Raw genomic sequence first — 23,922 nt, forward strand, 5'->3', positions numbered from 1 at the left:
GAAGCCAGAAAAAAAATCTGTATTTCTCTCAAAAAATACAGATATTTAATTCTGTTACCACTTGCTATCAAAAAAGCCATACAAATATCTTTATTTCTCTCAAAAAAATACAGATATTTTATTCTGATCCCATCTGCTATCAAAAATACCAGAACATTTTCTGTATTTCTCTCAAAAGAATACAGATATTTTATTCTGATCCCACTTGCTATGTATCAATAAAACCAGAAAATTTTCTGTATTTCTCTCAGAAAAATACAGATACTTTATTCTGATAACACTTGCTATCTATCAAAAAGCCATACAAATATCTTTATTTCTCTCAAAAAAACACAGATATTTTATTCTGATCCACTTGCTAGCTATCAAATAAGCCAGAAAAATGTCTGTATTTCTCTCAAAAAAATACAGATCATTTATTCTGATCCTACTTGCTATAAAAAAGCCAGAAACATTTCTGTATTTCTCTCAAAAAATACAGATTTTTCATTCTGATAGAACTTGCTATCTATCAAAAAATTCTATCAAACAGATATTTTATTCTGATCCCACTTACTATTGAAAAAAGCCAGAATTTTATTTTGTATTTCTGTCAAAAAATACAGATATTTAATTTTGATTCTACTTGCTATCTTTAAAAAAAACAGAAACAATTCTGTATTTCGCTAAAAAATAGAGATATTTCATTCTGATTTCACTTGCTATCTATCAAAAAAGCCAGAAAACATTTCTGTATTTCTCTCAAAAAATACAGATATTTCATTCTGATAGCACTTGCTGTCTATTTAAAAAGCCATACAAATTTCTGTATTTCTCTCCAAAAAATACAGATATTTTATTCTGATCCCATTTGCTATCTATCAAAAAAGCCAGAACATTTTCTGTATTTCTCTCAAAAAAATACAGATATTTTATTCTGATCCCACTTGCTATCTATCAAAAAAGCCAGACTTTTTTGTATTTCTGTCAAAAAAAACAGATATTTAATTCTGATTCCACTTGCTATCTTAAAACATTATGAGTCAGGAGCGGTCGAGCTGGAACGATGTCATTCTCATCATCTTTCTGCTGGATAATACCCTGTGTGGCCTGATAGTGGCGATGGGAGAGGAAGGGAAGAAATGGGGGAGGAGGATGAGGGTGACATTACACTCCATAGTGCACAGCTAGCATCAGGAGGGGCATGAAGTGACACTGGCCAGTATCAGGAGGTTCAGTGGAGGAGGAGTAAAATGATGATGATGATGATGATGGAGACCATGTTGGGGCTGCTGGACAGGACCCGTCCAACCCGCATTTGTGCTGTCACGCCCCAGTCATTGTGCGGGGGATGGAACAACAGGAACTGCTGCAGCTTGAGGAGGAGGAGATGGGTGATGGGGAGGAAGATGTTTTGGCGGCCTACTGAGGGACAGGAGGAGGATGAGCCCAGGGAATCCCTCTTTCTTATGTGTGTCCACATGTTGCGATGCCTATGGAGGGACCCCTGCATTTGCAACATTAAAAACTGGGATGATTACTGCCTGGCCACCCTTCTGGATCACCGCTACAAGGACAAAATGTCACAGTTTCTACCCAACCCGGCGCAAGAGAATAAAAAAGTGACCGCCTGAGCTTAATACTATGTGACTGGCTGTGTGAGGAGTTCCGCGCACCACATTCCACACAGGGAGCCCAGGCGGACACCACCTCCACCGTATCCTCCTGTAGTGGCAGCAGCATCAGCAGTAGTGGCAGCAGGCCACACACAACTAAATTGTAGGCCGAGGCAGGGGGGATTTTCTGGATGCCTAGCAAAACTTGATGCAGCCACCTCAAACAAGTTAAGTGCAGGGGCATAACCATCGAGAATGAATGAAGCGCATGGTGCACGATTACATTGGCTCTTTTCTGGCTGGTGGTAGTTGTGTTGACGACAGCAGGTATGAGGAGGATGCCTGTCCTGACAGTAGTGATGCCATTCATTTTTGGGTCAACAGGCTTGAAATCTGCCCGCAGTTGGTACAGTATGCCATCAAGCTATTTTCATGCCTGGCATCCAGTGTTCTGTCCAAAAGAATCTTCAGTGCTGCTGGCGGAGTTGTTATTTTCTCCGCAAGTTAGTGCAACGTCCAAGTATCATGCCTCCCATTGTGCCAGCTAGCAATTTACTTTACATTTCTGCTGCTTCCAAGAGGCCAACAAACTGCCTCCTCCTCCCCCTGCTGTTGCTGTTGCCACCTGCCCAGTACTCCATTCACAAAAATTGTATTACACACTTCTGGGTGTCATTGACAATGCGCTACACCCAGCTTTAGATGCCAGTTACAAATGTGGTCCACGCTCCGTCTCAGGGCCCACGCCTCCGCCTTTTGCTGTTGTTGCTGCCGCCTGTCCGGTACTCCATTCACAAAAATAGTATTACACACTTCTGGGTTTCATTGATGATGCGTGGGTTCAAGCGTTGTGCAGTCTGCAAATACTGAAGATTCTTGTGATCTGTGTAAATGGTCACTGGATGTTGAGCTCCCTCTAGCACAGGGGTGTTAAACTCTGGCCCCCAACGTCTTTTTTGGCCTCCAATAGAATCCTAAATATGAACTGCAGCTGTCCCGCCGCTGCATCAACATAACGTCGCTACTACAATTCCTGGCATCACTCGCGTCTATAGACCAGCGGGCTCTCTGCCTATGCGTGGCCCTGCATTGGACTGTTTTATAGATGCAAATAATCCTGGGAATTTTAGTAGTGGCGCTATTTCAATGAAGAGAGAGTTTCAGCGGCAGGCCAGTCATAAGTTTTAGCTCCGCAATGGTCGCGTCCGGCATTTCTAGCACTCCCCCTCAGCTGTACTTTTACTTGCTACACCAAGGCATGGAATTGAATATTGTTATTATTATTGTTAGCTTCAGCAAAACCTCTTTGTTTCCATATGAAAAGGGTTTATATCTAATGAGAAGGAAAAATTTCAATGTTTTAAATAAATTTCAAGGTTTGAGCCAGGGAAACCCAACCGGGACAGGCTGAAAGGAGATGGTTTCAGTGTATACAGCCCTGAGCGTCATAGTAAGTGGCACGGTGGCAGGCTGAATACTGCCAGACAGGACTGTTCTGTTCACCACGGAGACCACTAAAGGTTTTGATAAGGGCACAAGCGGAATACTGTACTGTGACACCAGTTAGTGGTTTATAAAGTTCTCAGCTGCGCCAGAGTCCAGTAAGGCCTGGGACCAGAAACACTGACCCTTGAATGAGATCTGTACCAGAAACATATTCTTGGTAGGTGGAGAGGAGATAGGTTGCCTAGGGGACCCACTCCCAATCTCTCTAAGCACTGGCATTTGGGGCCTTTTGTGGGCAGTTTGACTTGACTGTCACCTCTGGCGCAGTACATGATTTTGGTTCTCTGCGGCAAGTACGTTGTTCTAGGGACAGTCGTGCTTGATCTATTTGCATGGTTTCTATCACTGGAGCAGGAGGGTTCTGGAAATTAGGAGCCAGTTTTATAGGACACCAGACTTTTTGAGTCTCCCATGCTTGTTCTTGGAAATTGATGTCCACCCGAATAAAGAGGATACCAGGTCATCGAGTGTAGATGGGAGGTCTCGACCGGCAAGTTTATCTTCATTATGACTTGCCATACCAGAACACTGCCACAAAAGCTTAGTTATTCAATTCTGTTGCCAGTGTTTGAAATTTTACTGCATACTGTCCAACAGAGAGAGAGGCCTGATGTAGGCGCAGGATTTCTGATGTCGCTGAGAAGGCTCGGCCAGGTTTGTGAAATACAGTTCTGCAGAAAGGTGTTGAAGTCATTTAGAACAGGATCCCCCTTTTCACAAAGTGGCAAAGCGCATGCCAGGGCCTCCCCTGTCAGGAGGGAAATGAGAAAGGCCACCTCAGATTGTTCTATGGGGAAGTTCCAGGGCTGCAACACAAACTGGATTTGACATTAATTAATATATCCCCAACAGAGCTTGGGGTCGTCGGAGTAGCAAGGAAGAGTGGGGATCCGGAGCGTGGAGTAGGGTGGCATTAGGGCTGGGACTGGATCTGGAGTTACAGGAAAAAAAGCTGGAGTTGCAGGAGCAAAGGTAGGGGTCTGATCAATGGCCAACTGCAGTGCATTAAGACTTTCTTCATGCCTTTGAAGAAAATTCATCAGCCTTATTTGCAAAGACTTCTGCTGCTCTGTCGCAGCAAATCTTGCATTAATTCAGGGAGCTGATCGTCAGTAGGGTCCATGGCCTAAACAAACTGTCACGGTGCCACAGGGCAGGATGGTGGACCCTCTGTGTCCCCCAGCTCAGTTGGCACAGATGTGTACGGGGCACAGAGTCAAAGCAGTTGCCCGGTCTTCACCAGAGCCTCCCGATTGTGGCCCCCGTGCACGCAAAGGCAGGTGATTGCTGACAAACAAGAATCAAGCTAGGTGCAGGAACGTAAGACTGAATCGAGGTCAAATAAGCCAGAGGTCAGGACAGGACAGTCAGCAAGCAGGAGTAGTCAAAGATCAAAGCTAGAGTTGGTACAAAGGGAATCAGTAGCTGAAGGTGCAAGCAGGAGTCACAGGAACCTGGAAAACAGCCTTGTTCAGGCAACTTCCTGTTGGCAGTCACTTCCTTTTAAAATGAGGATCTGGTGATGGATGGGAGCCATGCGACCAGCTGGCATCTTTCCCTACCACCAGAGGGAGTGCTGGAGATGAAAGGTAGGTGGTGTTCACATCCCCACCAGCAGGGGGAGCGTGTTTGTGGAACACTCTAGTCCTCTGAAGTAAGGGAGCAGCTGACCAGGTGTCATATGATCTGGACCAGGAAGTGAGCCCAGTAGATAATTTCTGAGCAGAGTTTGTGCAGGCAGCAGGGAAGGGCAAGGTCTGTGACACAGTGTTTTTGTACATAATGACATAACCCTTATCTGTCTGAGGAAGTCCATACTTTCTGGAGTTGCCTTTCTCAGTTTTTTTACCTCTAAAAAGCCCTTAAAATAATTTTCAGGTCTTTGGGGATCCATTAATAAAATAATTGGGGGGATAGGAAAAAATGTCTTTAAATTGGTGGACATTGTAAAGAATGTGCCCCATCAGTGGTGGCTGGAATAACACCTATATACACCTATGACCCCTATAAACATCAGTTGAGTCATGCAGCGGTTATATCATTTGGTTTGACCCCAAAACCAAGCAGGCATCATCAAATGAGAGATTACTCAGTCACAGTTGGGGAACCCCAGGAACCTCTTCAACCTGAACCCTGGTTGAGAATGGCTGGTCTAGTGTCTCATCAGATAGGAAGAGTTAATGTAATCAGACACAGGGACACTACAGACCCTGATTATGGTCTGTAGAAGAGGTAATCTGAAACTAAGTAGTAGGGTTTTTTCTTTCTTTTCTGTAAACACATTGTTTTCTTAAAAGCATGAATGGACCTATTTTATGTAAGTGGCTCATTATCATTTTCTTTTATGTGTATTTTATTTACTTAAATGAAAAAAATACAATATTCAATATTGAATGATTATCTTCTTTTTTGATCAGTATACTTTGCATGGTTAACATCCTGTATCCATAAGATTAAATTTATACAGGTTATACCTGGATTACATACGAGATAGGGACTGTAGGTTTGTTCTTAAGTAGAATTTTAGAATAGTAGATTAGAATGTAAATTGGAACAGGTACATTATTTTAATAAATGTAATTAGGACAGATGTTTGTCTCAACATATTATTAGGCAGCATGTTGTCGGTTATTGTATAAAATCCTCACTGTAAACTAATCACAAACAAAGCAAAAAAAAACTTTATGGAGCCTAGACATTTATTAACTTCTGGAGCAAGCTGTGCTTTGATGTGCAAAAAGAAACAACTGCAGAGTTTGTCTTGGTCATTATAGTTACAAGAGTCTGCGTAAAGAGCTCATCCCCCCTAAGATCACTCACAACCTCAGCTGTGTTTAGCAAAAACTTTCTTCTGCAAGTCATGCAAACCGCCCCTCTTCCCCCTCCAAGCCTCCGTCCTGCACAGGAGCGACCAGGGAAGCCCTGTTCTTATCTTGGAGTCATCTGTGTGTCGGATGTCCTTAACCCGGGGACAACCTACTTTATATATTTGACCAAGGTGCTTGGAGTTCAGTGTTAAAAATGAAAATCCGTAAATTATTTAAAAGTCACACTTTAGGGAAATAATTATCTAAACATTACAGGTTAAAGTGATATATTTAAGTACTGCTTAGTATATTACCATTTTGAGTTCATGCATGAAACACACTGTTCTGAGCTCATAAAGCATAGACAGAAGCATAGCTGCAGATAACCTAGAATCTGGCTACTATGTGTATGTACCATTTATGTGTTACACATTATTATTGACTGTTTATTGTTTTTGTGTACCTTGAGCAGGCTGTCCCCATATACATATATAGCTATACTGGTTTCACACATTTTAAAAACACCCCTATATCTTTATAATTTAATATTTTCAGGACATACATTTTTTATTTAATATGTTTTAAATGTCTTCTAAAGAATTACTGTGCATTACAAAATACATGTAATAATACATTAGTTAGTTCCTATGAATATATTTATAAGAATTCTTTGGGAGCTTACCATATGACATATAACCACCCACTTCCCATTATTACTAGTCATTTAAGTTAAATTCCCCTTTTTTCTTCCCTAGCATAAAATGTGAAAAAGACGTTCCTGAAAAAAAAAAAACGTTGGGCTCTTCAGAACTACCTAATGATGGACAAAAAAGCAAAGAAGCAAAGGATTGTGTTGGAGAACCTTTTTTAAAAAGTCCAATAAAACAGGGTAAGTACCACATATGTTTGTATTTATGCCGTGTACACTGTACACTTATGCCGTGTAGTAGCCAAATCAATCGCTGTTTTAATTTTTTAAGCTGGCTGCTAGATTTTTACAAAATCGTCTCTATTACCTTTTATGTTATTGTAGCCCTATTTTGACCCACTCTGCAGGCTACTGATGTGTTGTGGAGCAACCTGTGTGACATATATAGGAGCAGAGCCTTTACTTTATCTGTGGAAACAGGATGAAATCTCTCATAAACGCAGTGCCTCCACTCAGTTGGGTCTTGTGAGTAACAAGTGCAGTACCAGTTGAGAATAGTATACTGATAGACAATAATCCACACTGTATTAGCAGAACGAGTCTCTGTATTGAATAGTAAAAACATATGAAATCCAGTGTAACATCCAACTTTGCAATCTTCAAACAGCAGCAGAGTAAACAAGTTAAAGTCCTTTCATTATGTCTCAGTGAGGGGATTGTACCATACTTTACAGTCTGAAGTTATACTTTCTATGCGCGTGCAACAGAATCTGAGTCTTCCACGCTCCAGACCGTGTCCTTCTCAAAGGCTTACCCAAGAATCACTGCCCCAGGCTAGGTCAGTACTGATGATCTCATCCCAAAAGTGCCGAGGGCACAGCAGCCATCTTGGAACATGGCAAAACACACACTGCAGTAATTACCATAGAATACATTAATGCACAAACAGACAGTGAAATTACTACATTGCTACAATATCAACAACCAGTAATCTGATTTGCCATCATAAGTAGTGACTAAGGATACTAATGGCCTTGAGAATGCACATTCAATAACAAATCCCTAGTGAAATGTTTCTGTCTTCACTTGCCTGTTTTTTTTGCCTCCAAACCAATTTGTTATTTTTTTATACAGAATCTATTTACTTCAATTTTTTTCTTTGAAATCTAACTTTAAAATGGGCATTTAACCACCTAGCCGGTATGCCCGTACGAAGGTCGGGCAAAAAAAAATTGCTAGGATGGTTAACCCCGTAATTTTGTCACAGCCTTACCTCCATGGTCCCGCTGTGCACATCCAGCGGGACCATGGAGGTAAGGATTCCAGCGTCGTTTTCCTATTCCAGCGTCGTCCTCCGTCCATCGTCGTCCGTCGATCTCCCTCTCCAGCGTCGGGTGCCAGCGGGACCGGTAAGATGCCGGCCGGTATCTTGTGTTCCGCTGCCCGGCATCTTGCGTTCCGCCGCCCGGCCGGCTGAACACAAGATCCCGGCCGGTATCTTGTGTTCCGCTGCCCGGCATCTTGCGTTCCGCCGCCCGGCCGGCTGAACACAAGATACCGGCCGGCATCTTACCTGGTCCCGCTGATCGTCCACGTCCGTCTTCGTCCAGCGCCGGATGATCTCTGCAGGGAGAAGCCGTCCGGCGGAGAAAAAAAACCGGACGGCTCCTCCCTGCGTGCGTGATGACGTCGGCGCGTGTGTGGGAAATTCAAATAGAAACTCATTCATTCATTTTGTATTGGATTGAATACAAACTCCTGTATTCAATCCAATACAAAATAATTCAAATAAATACAAAGTTTGTAATTGGTAAATTCAAACTGTCATTTTGTATTGGATTGAATACAAACTCCTGTATTCAATCCAATACAAAATAATTCAAATAAATACAAAGTTTGTAATTGGTAAATTCAAACTGTCATTTTGTATTGGATTGAATACAAACTCCTGTATCCAATCCAATACAAAAAATAAAAAAAAATAAAATAAAAGTAAATAACTTGGAAATTCAAATTTATATTTTGTATTTGATTGGATACAAACTTGCGTATCCAATCCAATACAAAAAATAAAAAAAAAAGTAAATAACTTGGAAATTCAAATTTATATTTTGTATTTGATTGGATACAAACTTGCTTATCCAGTCCAATACAAAATAATATAAAATTAATACAAAGTACATAACTGGTAAATTCAAACGCTCATTTTGTATTGGATTGAATACAAACTCCGGTATCCAATCAAATACAAAAAAATAAAATAAAAGTAAATACATTTTTTATATTCATATTATCTACTAGAACCCCTGTTCGGACATATTTGTGTAAGTTACAAGTCTACAATTTAAAAAAAAAATTTCATAAAAAACAGTGGATCACTTTTGGTACAGAAATCTAGACCTCAGTGTAACGCTCAGGTGGTTAAGGCTGCATTACTGCAAGAAGTTCTGAACACGGCTTTAAAAAGTAGTTACACTTTAAAGGTATTCTTCTGCCCCTCAAAATCATAAGATATTTTTTTCCAAGACTTGTATTTTTCTTTAAGTCTTTTGACTTGGAGGCATATACAATTCACTTCCAAGTCGTCTCATTCCACTGAATCCAGTTTAAATTACTATCAGCAAACACATTCAAGGAAAGAGTGACAGAAAGAAGAGACCTGTATTTAAAGAAAACACAGTTTTCTGATATTGTGCATTTGGGAGTTGTGTCTGATTGTCAGTTTTTGTTTTAAAAAGATTTTTTTCCTTTTTTCTTGCTGACCTCTAAGGGGGCGTGGTCAAGGTTTCACAGGTGATTTAGGTTCTGGGCAGACTCACCTTGAACTTGCTCACTCTTGGCTTGTGACACAAGTGGCTGGGAATTAAGGGGAGTTAGAAAACACTGTTTTTTGATATTGTGCAGTTGGGAGTTGTGTTTGTTTGACTGTTGGATTGTGTCTGACTTTAAGTCTTTGTTTTAAATAGCTTTTTTTTCCCTTTTCCTTTCTGATCTCTAAGGGGAAGGTTTCACATGTGATTTATTGTCTAGGCAGACTCACCTTGAGCTTGCTCACTCTTGGCTTGTGATACAAGTTGCTGGGAATTAAGTGGAGTTAGAAAACACAGGCGTTTGGAAACAAAAGGGGTTGACTCCTTATGGTAACCACACACCTCAAGTAAACTTTTATAACTCCTTGAAGACAATAAACATTGTAACTGGGAAAATGAGTAATAGCAAGGTGGAAGGTTTTGTTCAGTGCAGTCTGCCATATGTATGCACAAATGGAGCAACAGCTTCTGGGTCAATACCGCTGTGACAGATGTGAGCAAGTCGCCCTTCTAGTATCTCGCATTGGAGAGCTGGAGAAGCACATTGCAACACTAAGACGCCTGTTCTTTGTAATGATCTCAAAGGGAATATTGAGTTTTCTATATGAACCATTTATATATTTATACATGATGATCATACCCCCCTTAAACGTCTCTTCTCAAGGGAAAATAGATTCAGTTCAGCTAATCTTTCCTCATAGCTGAGTTCCTCTATTAGTTTTATTAATTTAGTTGCCCTTCTCTGCACTCTCCAATTCCACAATGTCTTTTTTGTGAACTGGTGCCCAAAACTGTACTGCATATTCCAGATGTGGTCTGACCAATGCTTTGTACAGGGGCAGGATTATGTCTCCATCTCTGCAGTCTATTCTTCTTTTAATACAAGAAACTACTTTACTAGCTTTAGATATTGCAGCTTGGCATTGCATGCTGTTATTAAGTCTATGATCTACCAGAACCCCCAGATTCCATTTCTAACTCCTCCAAATGTATTACCCCTAGACAGTATGAAGCATGCATGCTGTTAGCCCCCAAATGCATAACTTTACATTTATCTGTTTTAAATTTCATTTGCCATTTGGCTGCCCAATGAAACAGTACATCCAGGTCTGCTTTTAGATTATAGACATCCTATATGGACTTAATTCCATTACATAGTAACGTGTCATCTGCAAAAACAGAAATGGTACTTTTGATCCCAAACTCTATATCATTTATAAAGATGTTAAACAGTAAAGGTCCCAACACTGAATCCTGGGGTACACCACTAATAACCTTAGACCATTCAGAGTATGAACAACTTTCTGGATGCAGTCTTTAAGCCAGTTCTCTATCCATTTACTGATTGACTTTTCTAAACCTAATGACTCCAACTTGCATAATAACTTTCTTTGGGATACTGTGTCAACTGCTTAAGCTCTGCAATTTTCCTTTGTGTACATAGAGCTAAAAAAAGTGTTTTAGTAAAGCTGCCATTTCTTTATTCCTGTTTACCAATCCAGTGACATCCTTTAGGGCGCCTACATGTTCAGATCTGATCTTTTTGCTAATAATATATTTTTTAATCAATTATTACTTTTGCCTTACTTTTATTTGCAATCTGTCTTTCATTTTGAAGTTTTGCACATTTTATCTCCTTTTTACATCTTTTGTTATATTCTTTGTAGGTTTCAAATGGGAAGGGGTGGGGAAGCCAATGCAGGAAGACATAGACAGTTAGTTATCATAGGAGATTCTGTCTTTAGGAGGACTGATAGAAAAGTTTGTTGTCTGGATCCCTTCAACCAAATGGTTTGCTGTCTCCCTGGTGCCTGGGTTCAGCTTGTGGTGGACCGAGTGGACAAATTAATGAGAGGGGCTGGGCATGACCCAGCTGTCTTGGTCCATGTTGGAAGATGGAAGATCCTTAAAAATTAGTTTAAAGCACTAGGTTTCAAGTTGAAGGATAGGACCTCCAAGGTTATGTTGCCTTTACCATGCACAACACACGAAAGGCAGAGGGAGCTAATGCAGCTAAAGTCCTGGTGTAATAGGGAAGGGTTTGGGTCCTTAGAGCACTGGGGTGACTTTTCATTAGGGTACAACCTATATGCCAGAGATGGTTTGCACCTAAATGGAAGGGGCTCTGCTGTGCTAGGTCAAAGATTTAGGGGAAAGATGGATGGATATTTAAACTAGGACAGGTGGGGTGGGATAGCTCAATAAAGTAGCAGGAGGGTCAGGCAGGGTTCAGACACTAGTGGAGGGTGGATTGGGGATAGTTGGGGGGAGGGTTTTGGATAAATATATAGAGCTTCCCATGTTACGCACAAACATTGCACAGTACTATTTGTATTGAAAAACAAAATGATTTGGCAAACAGTGCTGGTAAATGCAGCAATGGTTTGAAGAGCCTGTTCACCAATGCTAGAAGTCTGTCAAACAAAATAGGGGAGTTGGAAGACCTAATGAATGAAGAGCATTATGAGTTATTTGGGTTTGCTGAATCTTGGCTTTGTTCTTCACATGACTGGGCTGTCAACATTTATACTCTATTCAAACTAAAGTGACTCTCTATGTCAAACTAAAGGGTGGTGGTGTCTGTCTGTAAGTGAGAAGTCATCTAAAAGTGAAGTTGAAAGAATAAATTGTTGATGGAGCAAGCGATGAGGTTGAGGCATTATGGGTGGAGTTGAATGTGGGGTTGAATTACACACAATTAATTATTGGAGTCTGCTATAGCCCCCCCCCCCCACTGCTAAAGGAGAAATAGAGAATCAACTACTAGTACAGATAATGCGAATTTTCTCACGCTTCGTGGTAACGAATAGCAATTTTTCCTAAAATGACGGCTATGTTGGTGGCTGCACGTATGAGGACATGGGGCAAGGAACTCTGGGAAGGCAGGATGACCCATAATGCCATGCATGCAACCAATCAGCAGCCAGCCCTGTGATGTCACAGCCCTGAAAATAGCCTCAGCCATCTTGGATTAGGACATTTTTTGTTCTAAGTGCAGGGAGAGACATCTGCAGGCGCTAGGGAGAGTGATAGCAAAAACCTCATTGTGAGAAAAAAAACTGAAAAAGCGATTTATAAGTGCAGGGAAAGGATAGGGAGGAATCTTTCACAGCATCTTAGTGCAGGGCGAGACGTCAGAAGGCGCTAGGGACAGTCCTAGAAAAGCGATTTGACAAGTGCAGGGAAAGATTATTTGGGGATCCAAATAGCCATTATACAGCTCTGTCATTCCAGCAATTTGTTTCTGTTATTGGGGTGCAAGTGCTACGTTGAAAAGCTTTTAGTGGCTTATATCTGTGGAAAAAGAAAAATATATATCCATTTCACTTCTGCAGTTATATGTGGTGAAAGAGTTTAGTGGCCTATTTCAGTACAAATAGAAAAATATATACGCACTTCACTGTTACAGTTATTTGTGGTGAAAGCGTTTAGTGGCCTATTTCAGTACAAAAAGAAAAATATATACACACTTCACTGTTGCAGTTATTTGTGGTGAAAGCGTTTAGTGGCCTATTTCAGTACAAAAAGAAAAATATATTCCCAGTTCACTTCTGCAGTTATATGTGGTGAAAGCCTTTAGTGGCCTATTTCTGTACATAAAGAAAAATATAGTTGTCGCTTTTAGGGGTGTTTTAATTTGCTTTTAATTTATTTAGTTTAGCTAAAAGTATGTCAGACAGAGAAGTGCCAGGCCATGCACAGAGGAGTGGCAGAGGCCTAAATGTTTCTGGCACAGGCAGAGGTCGCACCAGAGTAAAGGGGCATGTCAGCAGGAGTTGCAGCGAGAGTCCTGAGCTCCCGGTGTCATCTAGCAGTCGTGTCCTGACCAGCAACCCAGCGATTCTTGATTGGTTACCTCGGTCATCCACTTCATCCCAAGTGACATCAGACACCCCCAGCCAACAGTCGATGGGTTCGTCAGACACAACCCTTAGTTGGCATGGCCTGGGAGCAGGCCCTGTGCCCTCACCTGTCCTCAACCTGCCTCTGTCCTTTGCTGTTTCCTCAGCCTCAGAAGGATGGTATGCTGTGGGCTCAGCTCCACTATACAGCGAGGACGAGCTAGTAGAGGACAGTCAGCAGCTACTGCCCAGCCAAGATCTGGAGGAGACATCCGCCGCTTCCTCCACTAGGTGGGCAAGTAGTGATGAGGAGAGTGGTGTGGGAGGTGGTGTTGCGAGCGGTCAGGCTCCTGACCCAGAGACCGTTGAGGAGGACATCACTGACGTGCAGACACTACTCAATGATGATGAAGCCGATCGCACTTGGGAGCCGGGTGAAGAAGGGGCTTCATCATCATCAGGAGAAGAGGGTGGCAGCTTGCCCGTGAGGCAGCGGCTGAGCCAGCAAGGTGGTAGCATGGCTGGGCGTCAGCAGGGTGGCAGCAGTGGGAGGTCAGGAGCCAAACATGCCCGGGGTAGACCACCTGCTTCTCAGAAGCCTACCTACCCGGGCAGTAGTGATGCAGGGGTTCACGGAGGCAGCGTCACCATAAAGTGGCCTGGGAGAACCGTGGCTCCGATATGGTGAACCAGCCTGCCGCAGCAACGGCTACATCACCCAGTGGCACGCACGGGTCTCAGGCAGTCAAGGCTCCACCACCTCACCCGAAGGGAGCTGTATGTCATTTCAATCTTCTGCTGGTCCAGATGCTCCTGCTCCTCCTCCTCCTACTCCTCGTCAGTCATTCTGTCAGCAATCGATCACTGAAGCGATTGCCAAGAGACAACAGTATGTGTGCACTCATCCAACTGCGCAGAAGCTGAATGTGCTCATGTCCAAGTTGCTGGTGCTGCAGTCCCTCCCTTTTCAAATGGTGGACTCTGCATCTTTCAGAGAATTGATGCTTTGTGCCGAGCCGAGGTGGAGAGTCCCAAGCCGTCATTTCCTTGCGAAAAAAGCAGTACCAGCCCTGCAAAAATATGTAGAACAGAAGGTGGGCCAGTCCTTGAGCCTGTCGGTGTCTGCCAAAGTGCACGGCAGCGCCGATGTGTGGAGCTGTAACTACGGTCAGGGACAATACATGTCCTTTACCGCCCACTGGGTGAATGTGGTTCCTGCACAGCCACACCAGCAACTTGGCCAGGTAACACCACTTCTGCCTCCACGTTCTCACGCCGCTGGTCCTGCGACAATATCCGCCTCTGCCTCCTCATCCTCCAACGTGTCCTCAGCCTCCACTGCAGGGACAATTCACAGTGCCCCTCCACCATACCACATGTGCAGGGCACAGCGGTGTCATGCTGTTCTGCTGCTGCTGCTGCCGCCACCTCCACACTCTGTTATTGTGCTACTCTGTGGCCTCCTGATGCTGCCGCCACCTCCACACTATGTCATTGTGCCACTCTGTGGCCTCCTGATGCTGCCGCCACCTCCACACTATGTCATTGTGCCACTCTGTGGCCTCCTGATGCTGCCGCCACCTCCATACTATGTCATTCTGCCACTCTGTGGCCTACTCTTGCTGCCGCCACCTCCAGACTCTGTCATTCTGCCACTCTGTAGCCTCCTGCTGCTGCCGCCACCTCCACGATCTGTCATTGTGCCATTCTGTAGCCTCTTGATGCTGTCGCCAACTCCAGACTCTGTCATTGTGCCACTCTGTGGCCTCCTCCTGATGCTGCCCCCACCTCCAGACTCTGTCATTGTGCCACTCTGTGGCCTCCTGATGCTGCTGTCACCCCCACACTGTCATTGTGCCATTCTGTGGCCTCCTGATGCTGCCGCCACCTCCATACTCTGTCATTGGTACACTCTGTGGTCTCCTCATGCTGTTCTCCCACCCTCCCCACTCCATGACTGGGCCACTATTTTGCCTCTTTGGCCTGGATGACACTACTACACTACTACTACTGTAAGGCCTGTATGGTCCCATAAGAATTTGATTATGATTTGGTAGCCAAAAGCAGGAGTGGGTACAAAACACAGAAGACATGCAAATATTCCATTCACGTGTCATCTCTGTTTTGGATCCACTCCTGTTTTTTTGGCATTAGCAATACTGATGGATTATTGAGCAAATGCTGACCGAGTGAAGACATATGCTCCACAGACAGGATCCGTTTTTTGTGGGTTATTGTTCTGACGGATCAGAGAAAGAGCAAAATAATCAGGGACATCAACACAAACTTACTGCTGACACCCTCTCCACTCTGTCGGGGGGGCTCTACTTGTATAAGCGGTTAATAGAACAGGTTCTGTAGACATCTATGTGGAATCAGCTGATGAGGGTGTAAAAGGAGTGCGCTTCTTCTTGACGCTAACATGGACCTGTAAGGCTGAGTTCAGCTTTTTGTGACTTGAACTGGGAAACAATATTGTCCTCAAAGAACACAGAACAGAAATGGGAATATTTCAAGTCTGTTTTACAAAAGCACACTGAAAAATATATTCCAATTGCTAATAAGTTTAAGAGGCTAAAATTAAAATTAAAATGTGTCTATAAAAAATATACCAAAAGATGTAAAAAGGAGATAAAATGTGCAAAACTTCAAAATGAAAGACAGATTGCAAGGGAAAGTAAGGCAAACCCCCCAATTTTTTTAAATTTATTAATAGCAAAAAGATTAGGTCTGAGCATGTAGGCCCCCTTAAAGGATGTCACTGGCTTGGTAACTGGGGATAAACAAAAAAGGCAGATTTACTAAACACTTTTATTTGCTCTGTGTACACAAAGGAAGACGGCAGAAGTCCAAATTCATAATAGCAATGTCACTGCCTTAAATGAGCCACAAGGTTGACAAAGCACCAGGACCTGATGGATTACATCAACGTGTCCTCAAAGCAATTTTTTCTAATTTTTAGAGTCTCTTAAGTCAATGTCAAGGTATAAGGCCAATGTGGTTCCTATCTTCAAAAAGGGAGCAAAGTCATTACCAAGTAACTAGAGACTGATTAGTTTAAAAATATATTATAAATGATAGCCAGCATGGCTTTAACCACCTGGGCGTTACACTGATGTCTAGATTTCTGTTCCAAAAGCATTACACTGTTTTTCATGAAATTTTGTTTTTTAAATTGTAGACCTGTAACTTACAGAAATATGTCCGAACAAGGGTCTAGTAGATATCATATATCAAAAAAAAATGTTTGAAACACACAATCATGTAAAAAAAAAAAAAATACTTTTAATAATATTAAATAAAAGACACAAAAATCAACTTAAACAAGAATACATAAATAAATGAAAAATACTGAAAATGCGATAATTCTGTATACTGTATAGTAATATATTTTTCTAAAACACCTCCCTAGTGTCCGTCACATACCTATAGACAAAACCACATAAATATATTTTCTATTATTTTGGATTGGATTGGATACAGGACTTTGTATTCAATCCAATACAAAATGAGAACAAAATTCAAACTCTCATTTTGTATTGGATTGAATACAAACTCCTGTATCCAATCCAATACAAAATGAGAGTTTTAATTTACCAATTACATACTTTGTTATTATTTTGAATTATTTTGTATTGGATTGGATACAGGAGTTTGTATTCAATCCAATACAAAATGTGTATGAATGACTTTCAATTTGAATTTCCCGCACACACGCCGACGTCATCGTACGCGCCGACGTACACGCTACGGAGGAAGAAGAAGCCGGCCGGCTTCTTCTTCTCTGCCGGCCGGCTTCTTCTTCCCGGAGAGGGCACCTGACGCTGGAGGACGACGCTGGAGGTCGACGCTGGATCTCAGCGGGACCAGGAGTGATCGATAAACCCAAACTTTTCTCACTGTATTTTCATACAGTGAGAAAAGTTCGGGGTTATTGATAATTGTAATTATTTTATTCCCGAACCAAGGTCAGAGTTATCGCTCGGGTGGTTAAGAAAGACCAAAGTTGTCAAACAAATTTACCCTCTTTTTATGAGGAAGTAAGTAAACGGGTAGACAGTGGAGTAGCAGTTTATGTAGTATACTTAGACTTTGCTAAAGCATTTGACATTGTACCCCACAGACGGTTAATATCTAAGTTAGGGTCAATAGGTTTAGAAAAGTCAATCTGTAAATGGATAGAGAACTGGCTTAAAGACCGCATCCAGAGAGTTGTAATTAATAATTCATACTCTGAATGGTCTAAGGTTATTGGTGGTGTACCCCAGGGTTCAGTGTTGGGACCTTTCCTGTTTAACATCTTTATAAATGATATAGAGTTTGGGATTAAAAGTACTATTTCTGTGTTTGCAGATGACAGCAAACTATGTAATGGAATTAAGTCCATACGGGATGTCTATAATCTACAAGCAGACCTGGATGTACTGTTTGATTGGGCAGCCAAGAGGCAAATTACATTTATTATAGATAAATGTAAAGTTATGCACTTGGGAGCTAACATACTGTCTAGGGGGAATACACTTGGGGGAGTCAGAAATGGAAAAGGATCTGGTAGATCATAGACTTAACAACAGCATGCAATGCCAAGCTGCAATATCTAAAGCTAGCCAAGTACTTTGTATTTGTATATAGAGGAATAGACTGCAGAGATGGAGGCATAATCCTGCCCCTGTACAAATTATTGCTCAGATCACATCTGGAATATGCAGTCCAGTTTTGGGCACCAGTTCACAAAAAGGACATTGTTGAATTAGAGAGAGTGCAGAGAAGGGCAACTAAATAAATAAAAGGAATGGAGGAGCTCAGCTATGAGGAGAGATTAGCTGAACTGAATTTTTTCTCCCTTGAGAAGAGACGTTTAAGGGGGGATATGATGACCCTGTATAAATATATAAATGGTCCATACAGAGAACTCTCTTCCCTATTATTCACTGTAAGATCATTACAAAGAACAAGAGGGCACTCTTTGCGTCTGGAGGAAAAGAAGTTTAAACTCCGGATAAGGAAGGGATTATTCACTGTTAGGTCTGTGAAAATGTGGAATCGGCTCCCTCAGGAAGTAGTTTCAGCAACTACTATAGATTGGTTTAGGAAAAAGCTGGATGTTTTTCTGGAAGCACAGAATATAACTGGGTATTAAGGCTTTAAAGTAAAAATAACAGTGGAACACCCAGGGAACACCGGTTGCCTCATTAAATCAAGAAGGAATTTTTTCCCCTGTTGAAGCAAATTGTATCGGGTTTTTTTGCCTTCCTTTGGGCCAACTATGTCTTATAGGGTTTTATATCTGGGATATGAATATTTCCCTAGTGGTTGAGCTTGATGGACTTATGTCTTTTTTCAACCTAACCTATTATGTAACTACTATGTAACTATATATTCTTGGGGGATTTGAAGTCCCGAAGACTCTGTGGGTGGGGGGGGGGGTCACTGGAGCTGGAGTATGAGGCTGCATAGAGGGTCTTACAAGAGAGGAGGCCACTGGAGTATGCCTGGAAGGGCCCGGTGTAGTGGAGCCCATCCCCTTAATACAGATGATTAGATCAGATTGAATAGATTAGGTTTTAATTGTGCAATACTTGAAATAAAGTCTACAATCATGAAGGCATTTTACGACTCTTTCTAAAAACTTGAAAGCTAGCCACATAAATTGTCACACTTACCTCTTCCTTGCTAGAGTGGGCGTGCCTGCTCTTCTAAGTTTTATCAGTTTCGCCCACTCCACCGGCCAATCAGGAAATAGCCTCTTAATCATCCTTTGCTTTTTATCAAGTTCAGAAACAGCACTCAGTGTTCATTCAATATGTCTAAACTAATGCTGAGCCCCCTAGATCTGCTGAGGCTTTCCGCTACACCTGCTGTTTAATTCCGTGCCCTCACTTTCCAGCTCCTGTGTTAACCCCTTTTTGCCCAGTCTGGTGTTTACCTGCCTGTTCCCTTGTGCTGTTCCAGTGTTCCTCTGTGTCTGCAGTATTCCCTGAGTCTCCCGTGTCACCTGTACCTTCTGTCGCTTCCTTGTCTCCTATGTTTACGTTGGCACCCGTGTCACTGGTGTCTAATTCCTGGATTTCTGCTCCTTGACCCCTTGCTTGCCCCTGACCTTTCTTGCTTGCTGTCTGCCTTGACAATTCTCTTGCCTAATGATTTGGTACTGTGCATCATTCTGCCCACCCTGGTGTGACCAAGGACCACATCCTGGCAGTAACCGGCAATGCAACATCCTCACCACTAGAGGCTCTGGAGAAGACCTGGTTACTGCTTAGACTCTGCGCATTGTTCCTTTTAAGGGCTCACATCCCTGTGCAAGCCGTAGCGCCCCCTAGAGGCCCTATCTCCACAAACAATTTACATCTCCACACAAATAGACAATTAAAAAGTTATCCATAAATGAAAGATGACAAAAATATATCACAAAGCCTAAAGGGCATAAAAAAGTATTCTTTCATGTATTTTAGCCTGTCAGTTTGGCCTTGACTCTTGGTTGATTCTTGGTTTTGATATGCTGTGAAATAAGCAAATCATAGATATTTGAATGGCTGTGTACACAAATCCAGACAAAGTGATGGGAGAAGAATGTATAAAAACAGCCCTTGGGGCTCACCTTATATCATAATTAAAAAACTGTATTTCATTCATCCCCACATTAAAGTGGAATTAAACAACTATACTCACCTGTTCCCATTCTGTCACAGGGCACTGCCATCTTATTTCATGTTTTCCACCTTGTGATCTTTGGCCATTTTGATTGGGCTAGTTTGGGTGATGTAACTCCCACATGCCTGTTCATTCAGTCCTAGCAAATGCAAGGGAAGCAATTGGAGAGCAATCAGGCAGGTAAGAATGATTTTGGCAAAAGGTAGTTTAGTTTAGTTTGGCAACTATAAATAAAGCAAACAATCACCCAACAAGGCACCAAACTTATAGTAGAGCATACAGGCAAAGTCAGAAAGAACAAGCAGGCCATGTCAGATAGAGTTAGGGTGTGGGTTGCTGCTGAGGGACTCTCAATGCATGGAGCACTGGAGGAGTGTCTAGACCAGGGGTGGGCAAACTTTTGACTCAGGGGTCACAATGGGTTAAAAAATTTGGCAGAGGGGCCTAGGCCAGGATCAGATGGATGGAGTGCTGAGACGGGTGTCACTGAACGTGACGTCATGATGGCATAACCCCGCCCACTCTCCCATCGCAGATCTGAGCCTACGATGGGAGAGTGAATATTTTATTGGCGAATATTAACTAGTTACATCATTCTGGCCTGACCAAGATTGCTGAAAATCCGGAACCTGGAAGAGGACCGGAAGAAGATGATGGTACATGTGACAGAATGGGGACAGGTAAGTGTAATTATAAAATTGTTATACAGGCAATTCAATTTATTTTATTGCAGAATGGACATTGCCTGACTGCTCACAGTCATTTACTTTTAATGTCATCTATTCACCAATAGTGCCCTGAAAATCCAACTCCCTCCCCTCTTACTTTTTGAATGTGATCACACTTTCACCCTGTAACCTCCTCCTATTTGAAGGAAGTAAGCAGTACTTGTGGTACTGATCAACAGACTAGTAGGCTATACAGAAATCAGCATGAAATTTTTTATAACTGTCAGTGTTTGTCACAAGTTCCTTAGGTAAGTACATTACCATAACAAAATAATTAAAAGCTTGAGTTTAATAATAAGATGACATCCAGATACATTGGGTCATTAGGGGTAGCTTGGTATAATTACTGTGATTATTTAGTATTGTTTTTGGACAGCAGTATCACTATCTGCGACTAAAGATGCAAAAAATGAGGAATTGAGAAACACATAATAATGTAACTTACCAAAACCCAAAACAGCTTGAAGTTTTCTGTGACATAGAAAATCCTGGCAGCGATTCTCCTTTTGACCTGTCCTGACTAAGCATGCGATGGGAGAGTGGGCGGGTTGTTCCGCCCACTTCCCCAAGCCTAGGGTCTGTACAGGGGACATGGTCCGCGGCTCTGGCTGGTGCGGCCCCCCAGTGGGGTCCTTCTCCTGACCCTGCTCGGGGGGGCAATGGCCAGAGCCGTGGACAACAGAGAGAGAGTTCAACGGGCAGAATAAAAGAGCCTAACGGGCCGTAAATTGCCCGAGGGCCGTAGTTTGCCCATGCCTGGTCTAGATAGACCTCTTATTGAGATGTTTTTTTTAAAAAACATTCTTTATTTTTAGATTTTCAATTAAGGAAAGAACAATCGGGAAAAGGTATTACAGAGGAGTAACCATATAAATAAAAAAAAAACAAAAAAAAAGAACAAACTACAGGAGTATATTACTAAACCAATGGGAAATAACCATGGATATTTACAACAGTACACATGTGCAAACAGAATAGGAAGCGTAGATAATTATGTAACAAATAACATTATTGGTATAAAACAGGTAGAAGACCATTTGACTTTGTAGCAAGGTTGCGTTACCAAAACAGTTTATACATTTGTAATTAGTCAAGCAATCCATCAAATGCCATCTTGTATATATCAAAGGACCATAACAGTTGTGAATAGAGTTACAGACTCAGTTAGGTCCATAAATTTTTTGGACAGAGACAACTTTTTTCTAGTTTTGGTTCTGTACATTACCACAATTATTTTAAATGAAACAACCCAGATGCAGTTGAACTGCAGACTTTCAGCTTTATTCAGTGGGTTGAACAAAAAGATTGCAAAAAAATTTGAGGAACTAAAGCCTTTTTTAACACAATCACTTCATTTCAGGTTTCCTCCTTTTTAATGCTCTGCCAGGCCTTTGCTGCAGCGGCTTTCAGTTGCTGTTTGTTTGTGGGCCTTTCTGCCCGAAGTTTAGTCTTCAACAAGTGAAATGCATGCTCAATTGGATTCAGATCAGGTCACTGACTTGGCCATTCAAGAATATTCCACTTCTTTGCTTTAATAAACTCCTGGGTTGCTTTGGCTGTATGTTTGGGTCATTGTCAATCTGTATGAAACGCCTCCAATCAATTTGACTGCATTTAGCTGGATTTGAGCAGACTGTATGTCTCTGAACACCTCAGAATTCATTCGGCTGCTTCATTCCTGTGTCACAACATCGATAAATACTAGTGTTCCAGTCCCACTGGAAGTCATGCACGCCCAAGCCATCACACTGCTTCCGCCATGTTTTACAGATGATGTGGTATGCTTTAGATCATGATTCACGCCTTCTCCATACTTTTTTCTTGCCATCATTCTGGTAAATATTACTATTTAGTGAGAGGACTGTACAGTGGACTTATCTCATCAAGACAGGCCCAGGTAGCGACTATATTGCACAGAAGTGGTAAATTAGGACCACTAGTACCAAGTATTGAAGAATTTCCTACTCGATCCCCACATGGAGGAGGTCAAGTTCTACATATAATGGATTTTTTTGACTCTCCGCAGCCACAGGTGAATCGGTGGGAGGTCAGGTTTTCTCCAATAGATGGAAATGCATGAGTTTGTGACAATAATATGTCTTTACTCCAAATTTTTGTAAGCTTTCTGTAAGAAGGAATTTTGTTGTAAAAGGAAGAAAGCAGGATTATTCAGGATTGGGGCATCTGTCATCCTTTGGACAATGTTCCTGACTGTTGACCAAAAAACTCACGGCATGGACATTCCCAGAATATATGAAGAATGGAGCCTACCACTGTCAGACATCGCCAACACTGATCAGTCACCTTTGGAAAAAGTTTGTGGAGTTTTTGGGGAGTGTGGTACCATCTTAACACTATTTTAAATTTGGACTCTTGAAACCTGACACTGATGGACACTTTATGGGTCCACAGTAGCATCTTCTCTCTCTGTTCTACCATTATGGTGATCCCCAAATGGGATTCCCAAGCTTAAAAATATATTGGTAAATAGGATGGGGGCGAGTCCTGTAGAAGGGCATAAAGAACTGATAGGGTATGTGGTTTTCCCCCCTCGCCTATTAAAGTTGTTCCAAGGGTGTGAGGGATCTGGCCCTCACTGGGGTGTAATGTACGGAAATAGCGAGCAAGCTGAAACGCCCTCCAGAATTCTAAGAAAGTGCTGGGCTCTACAAATGCCCGCTGATAGCCTCATGAAGACTGGCTCTTCCATTCCCAGTGGAAAGGCAGGGTTGCCAAGGACAGGGAATAGGGGTAAAGGTGAGAGATCCAGTTTGTGGAAATATCCAGCACATAAATCCTATGTCCTACGGGAGGGTGCAGTTTAAGTCCTGGAATGTCAGAAAGTGGTAGCCATGGCAGTAGATTTAAGGGAGTTTGGGAGAAGGATTGTTCCAGCAACACCCATTTTTTAATGTTTCGATTACGGCACCAGTCTACTACTCTAGCCAGATGTGCTGCTAAATAAAAAATGGAAGAAGTTGAGTCCCAGTCCACCAACAGTTTTAGGTCTCATTAGCAAGGTTCTACTGATTCTAGGATACTTGTTTTGCCATATAAAGTTTTTTAGAGGAGAGGGTTTTAAAAAATGAGCTTAGAACTTTGATAGGTAAGGTTTGAAAAGTTTTAAGAAATCTTGGGAGTACGTCCATCTTGATTATATTAATGCACCCCATCAAGGAGAATGTCTTCTTGTCCCATCAATTTAAATTGGATTGTAAACTACCAAAGAAAGGGAGGTAGTTATTGGAGAATTAATTATTATTATTGGAGACTTTGTTAAGGTAATCCGTTATTCTGGTGCCTAGATATAAGAAAGGAGATATTTAACGCT

The 23,922-nt window shown here is 42.1% G+C and overlaps 1 protein-coding gene across 4 annotated transcripts in view; it reads left to right on the forward strand.

Moving 5' to 3' along the window:
- SLC43A3 (solute carrier family 43 member 3) overlaps window positions 1-23,922 on the forward strand; it is a 78,047-nt gene that overhangs the window by 43,110 nt on the left and 11,015 nt on the right. For all 4 annotated transcript variants that reach the window (XM_072425196.1, XM_072425193.1, XM_072425195.1 and 1 more), the window contains one exon: window positions 6,664-6,797. In XM_072425196.1, coding sequence (XP_072281297.1) covers window positions 6,664-6,797 — 134 coding nt within the window. The remainder of the gene's footprint in view (window positions 1-6,663; window positions 6,798-23,922) is intronic.

Source organism: Pyxicephalus adspersus, chromosome 10, assembly GCF_032062135.1.
Source record: "Pyxicephalus adspersus chromosome 10, UCB_Pads_2.0, whole genome shotgun sequence".
Lineage (NCBI taxonomy): Eukaryota > Metazoa > Chordata > Amphibia > Anura > Pyxicephalidae > Pyxicephalus > Pyxicephalus adspersus.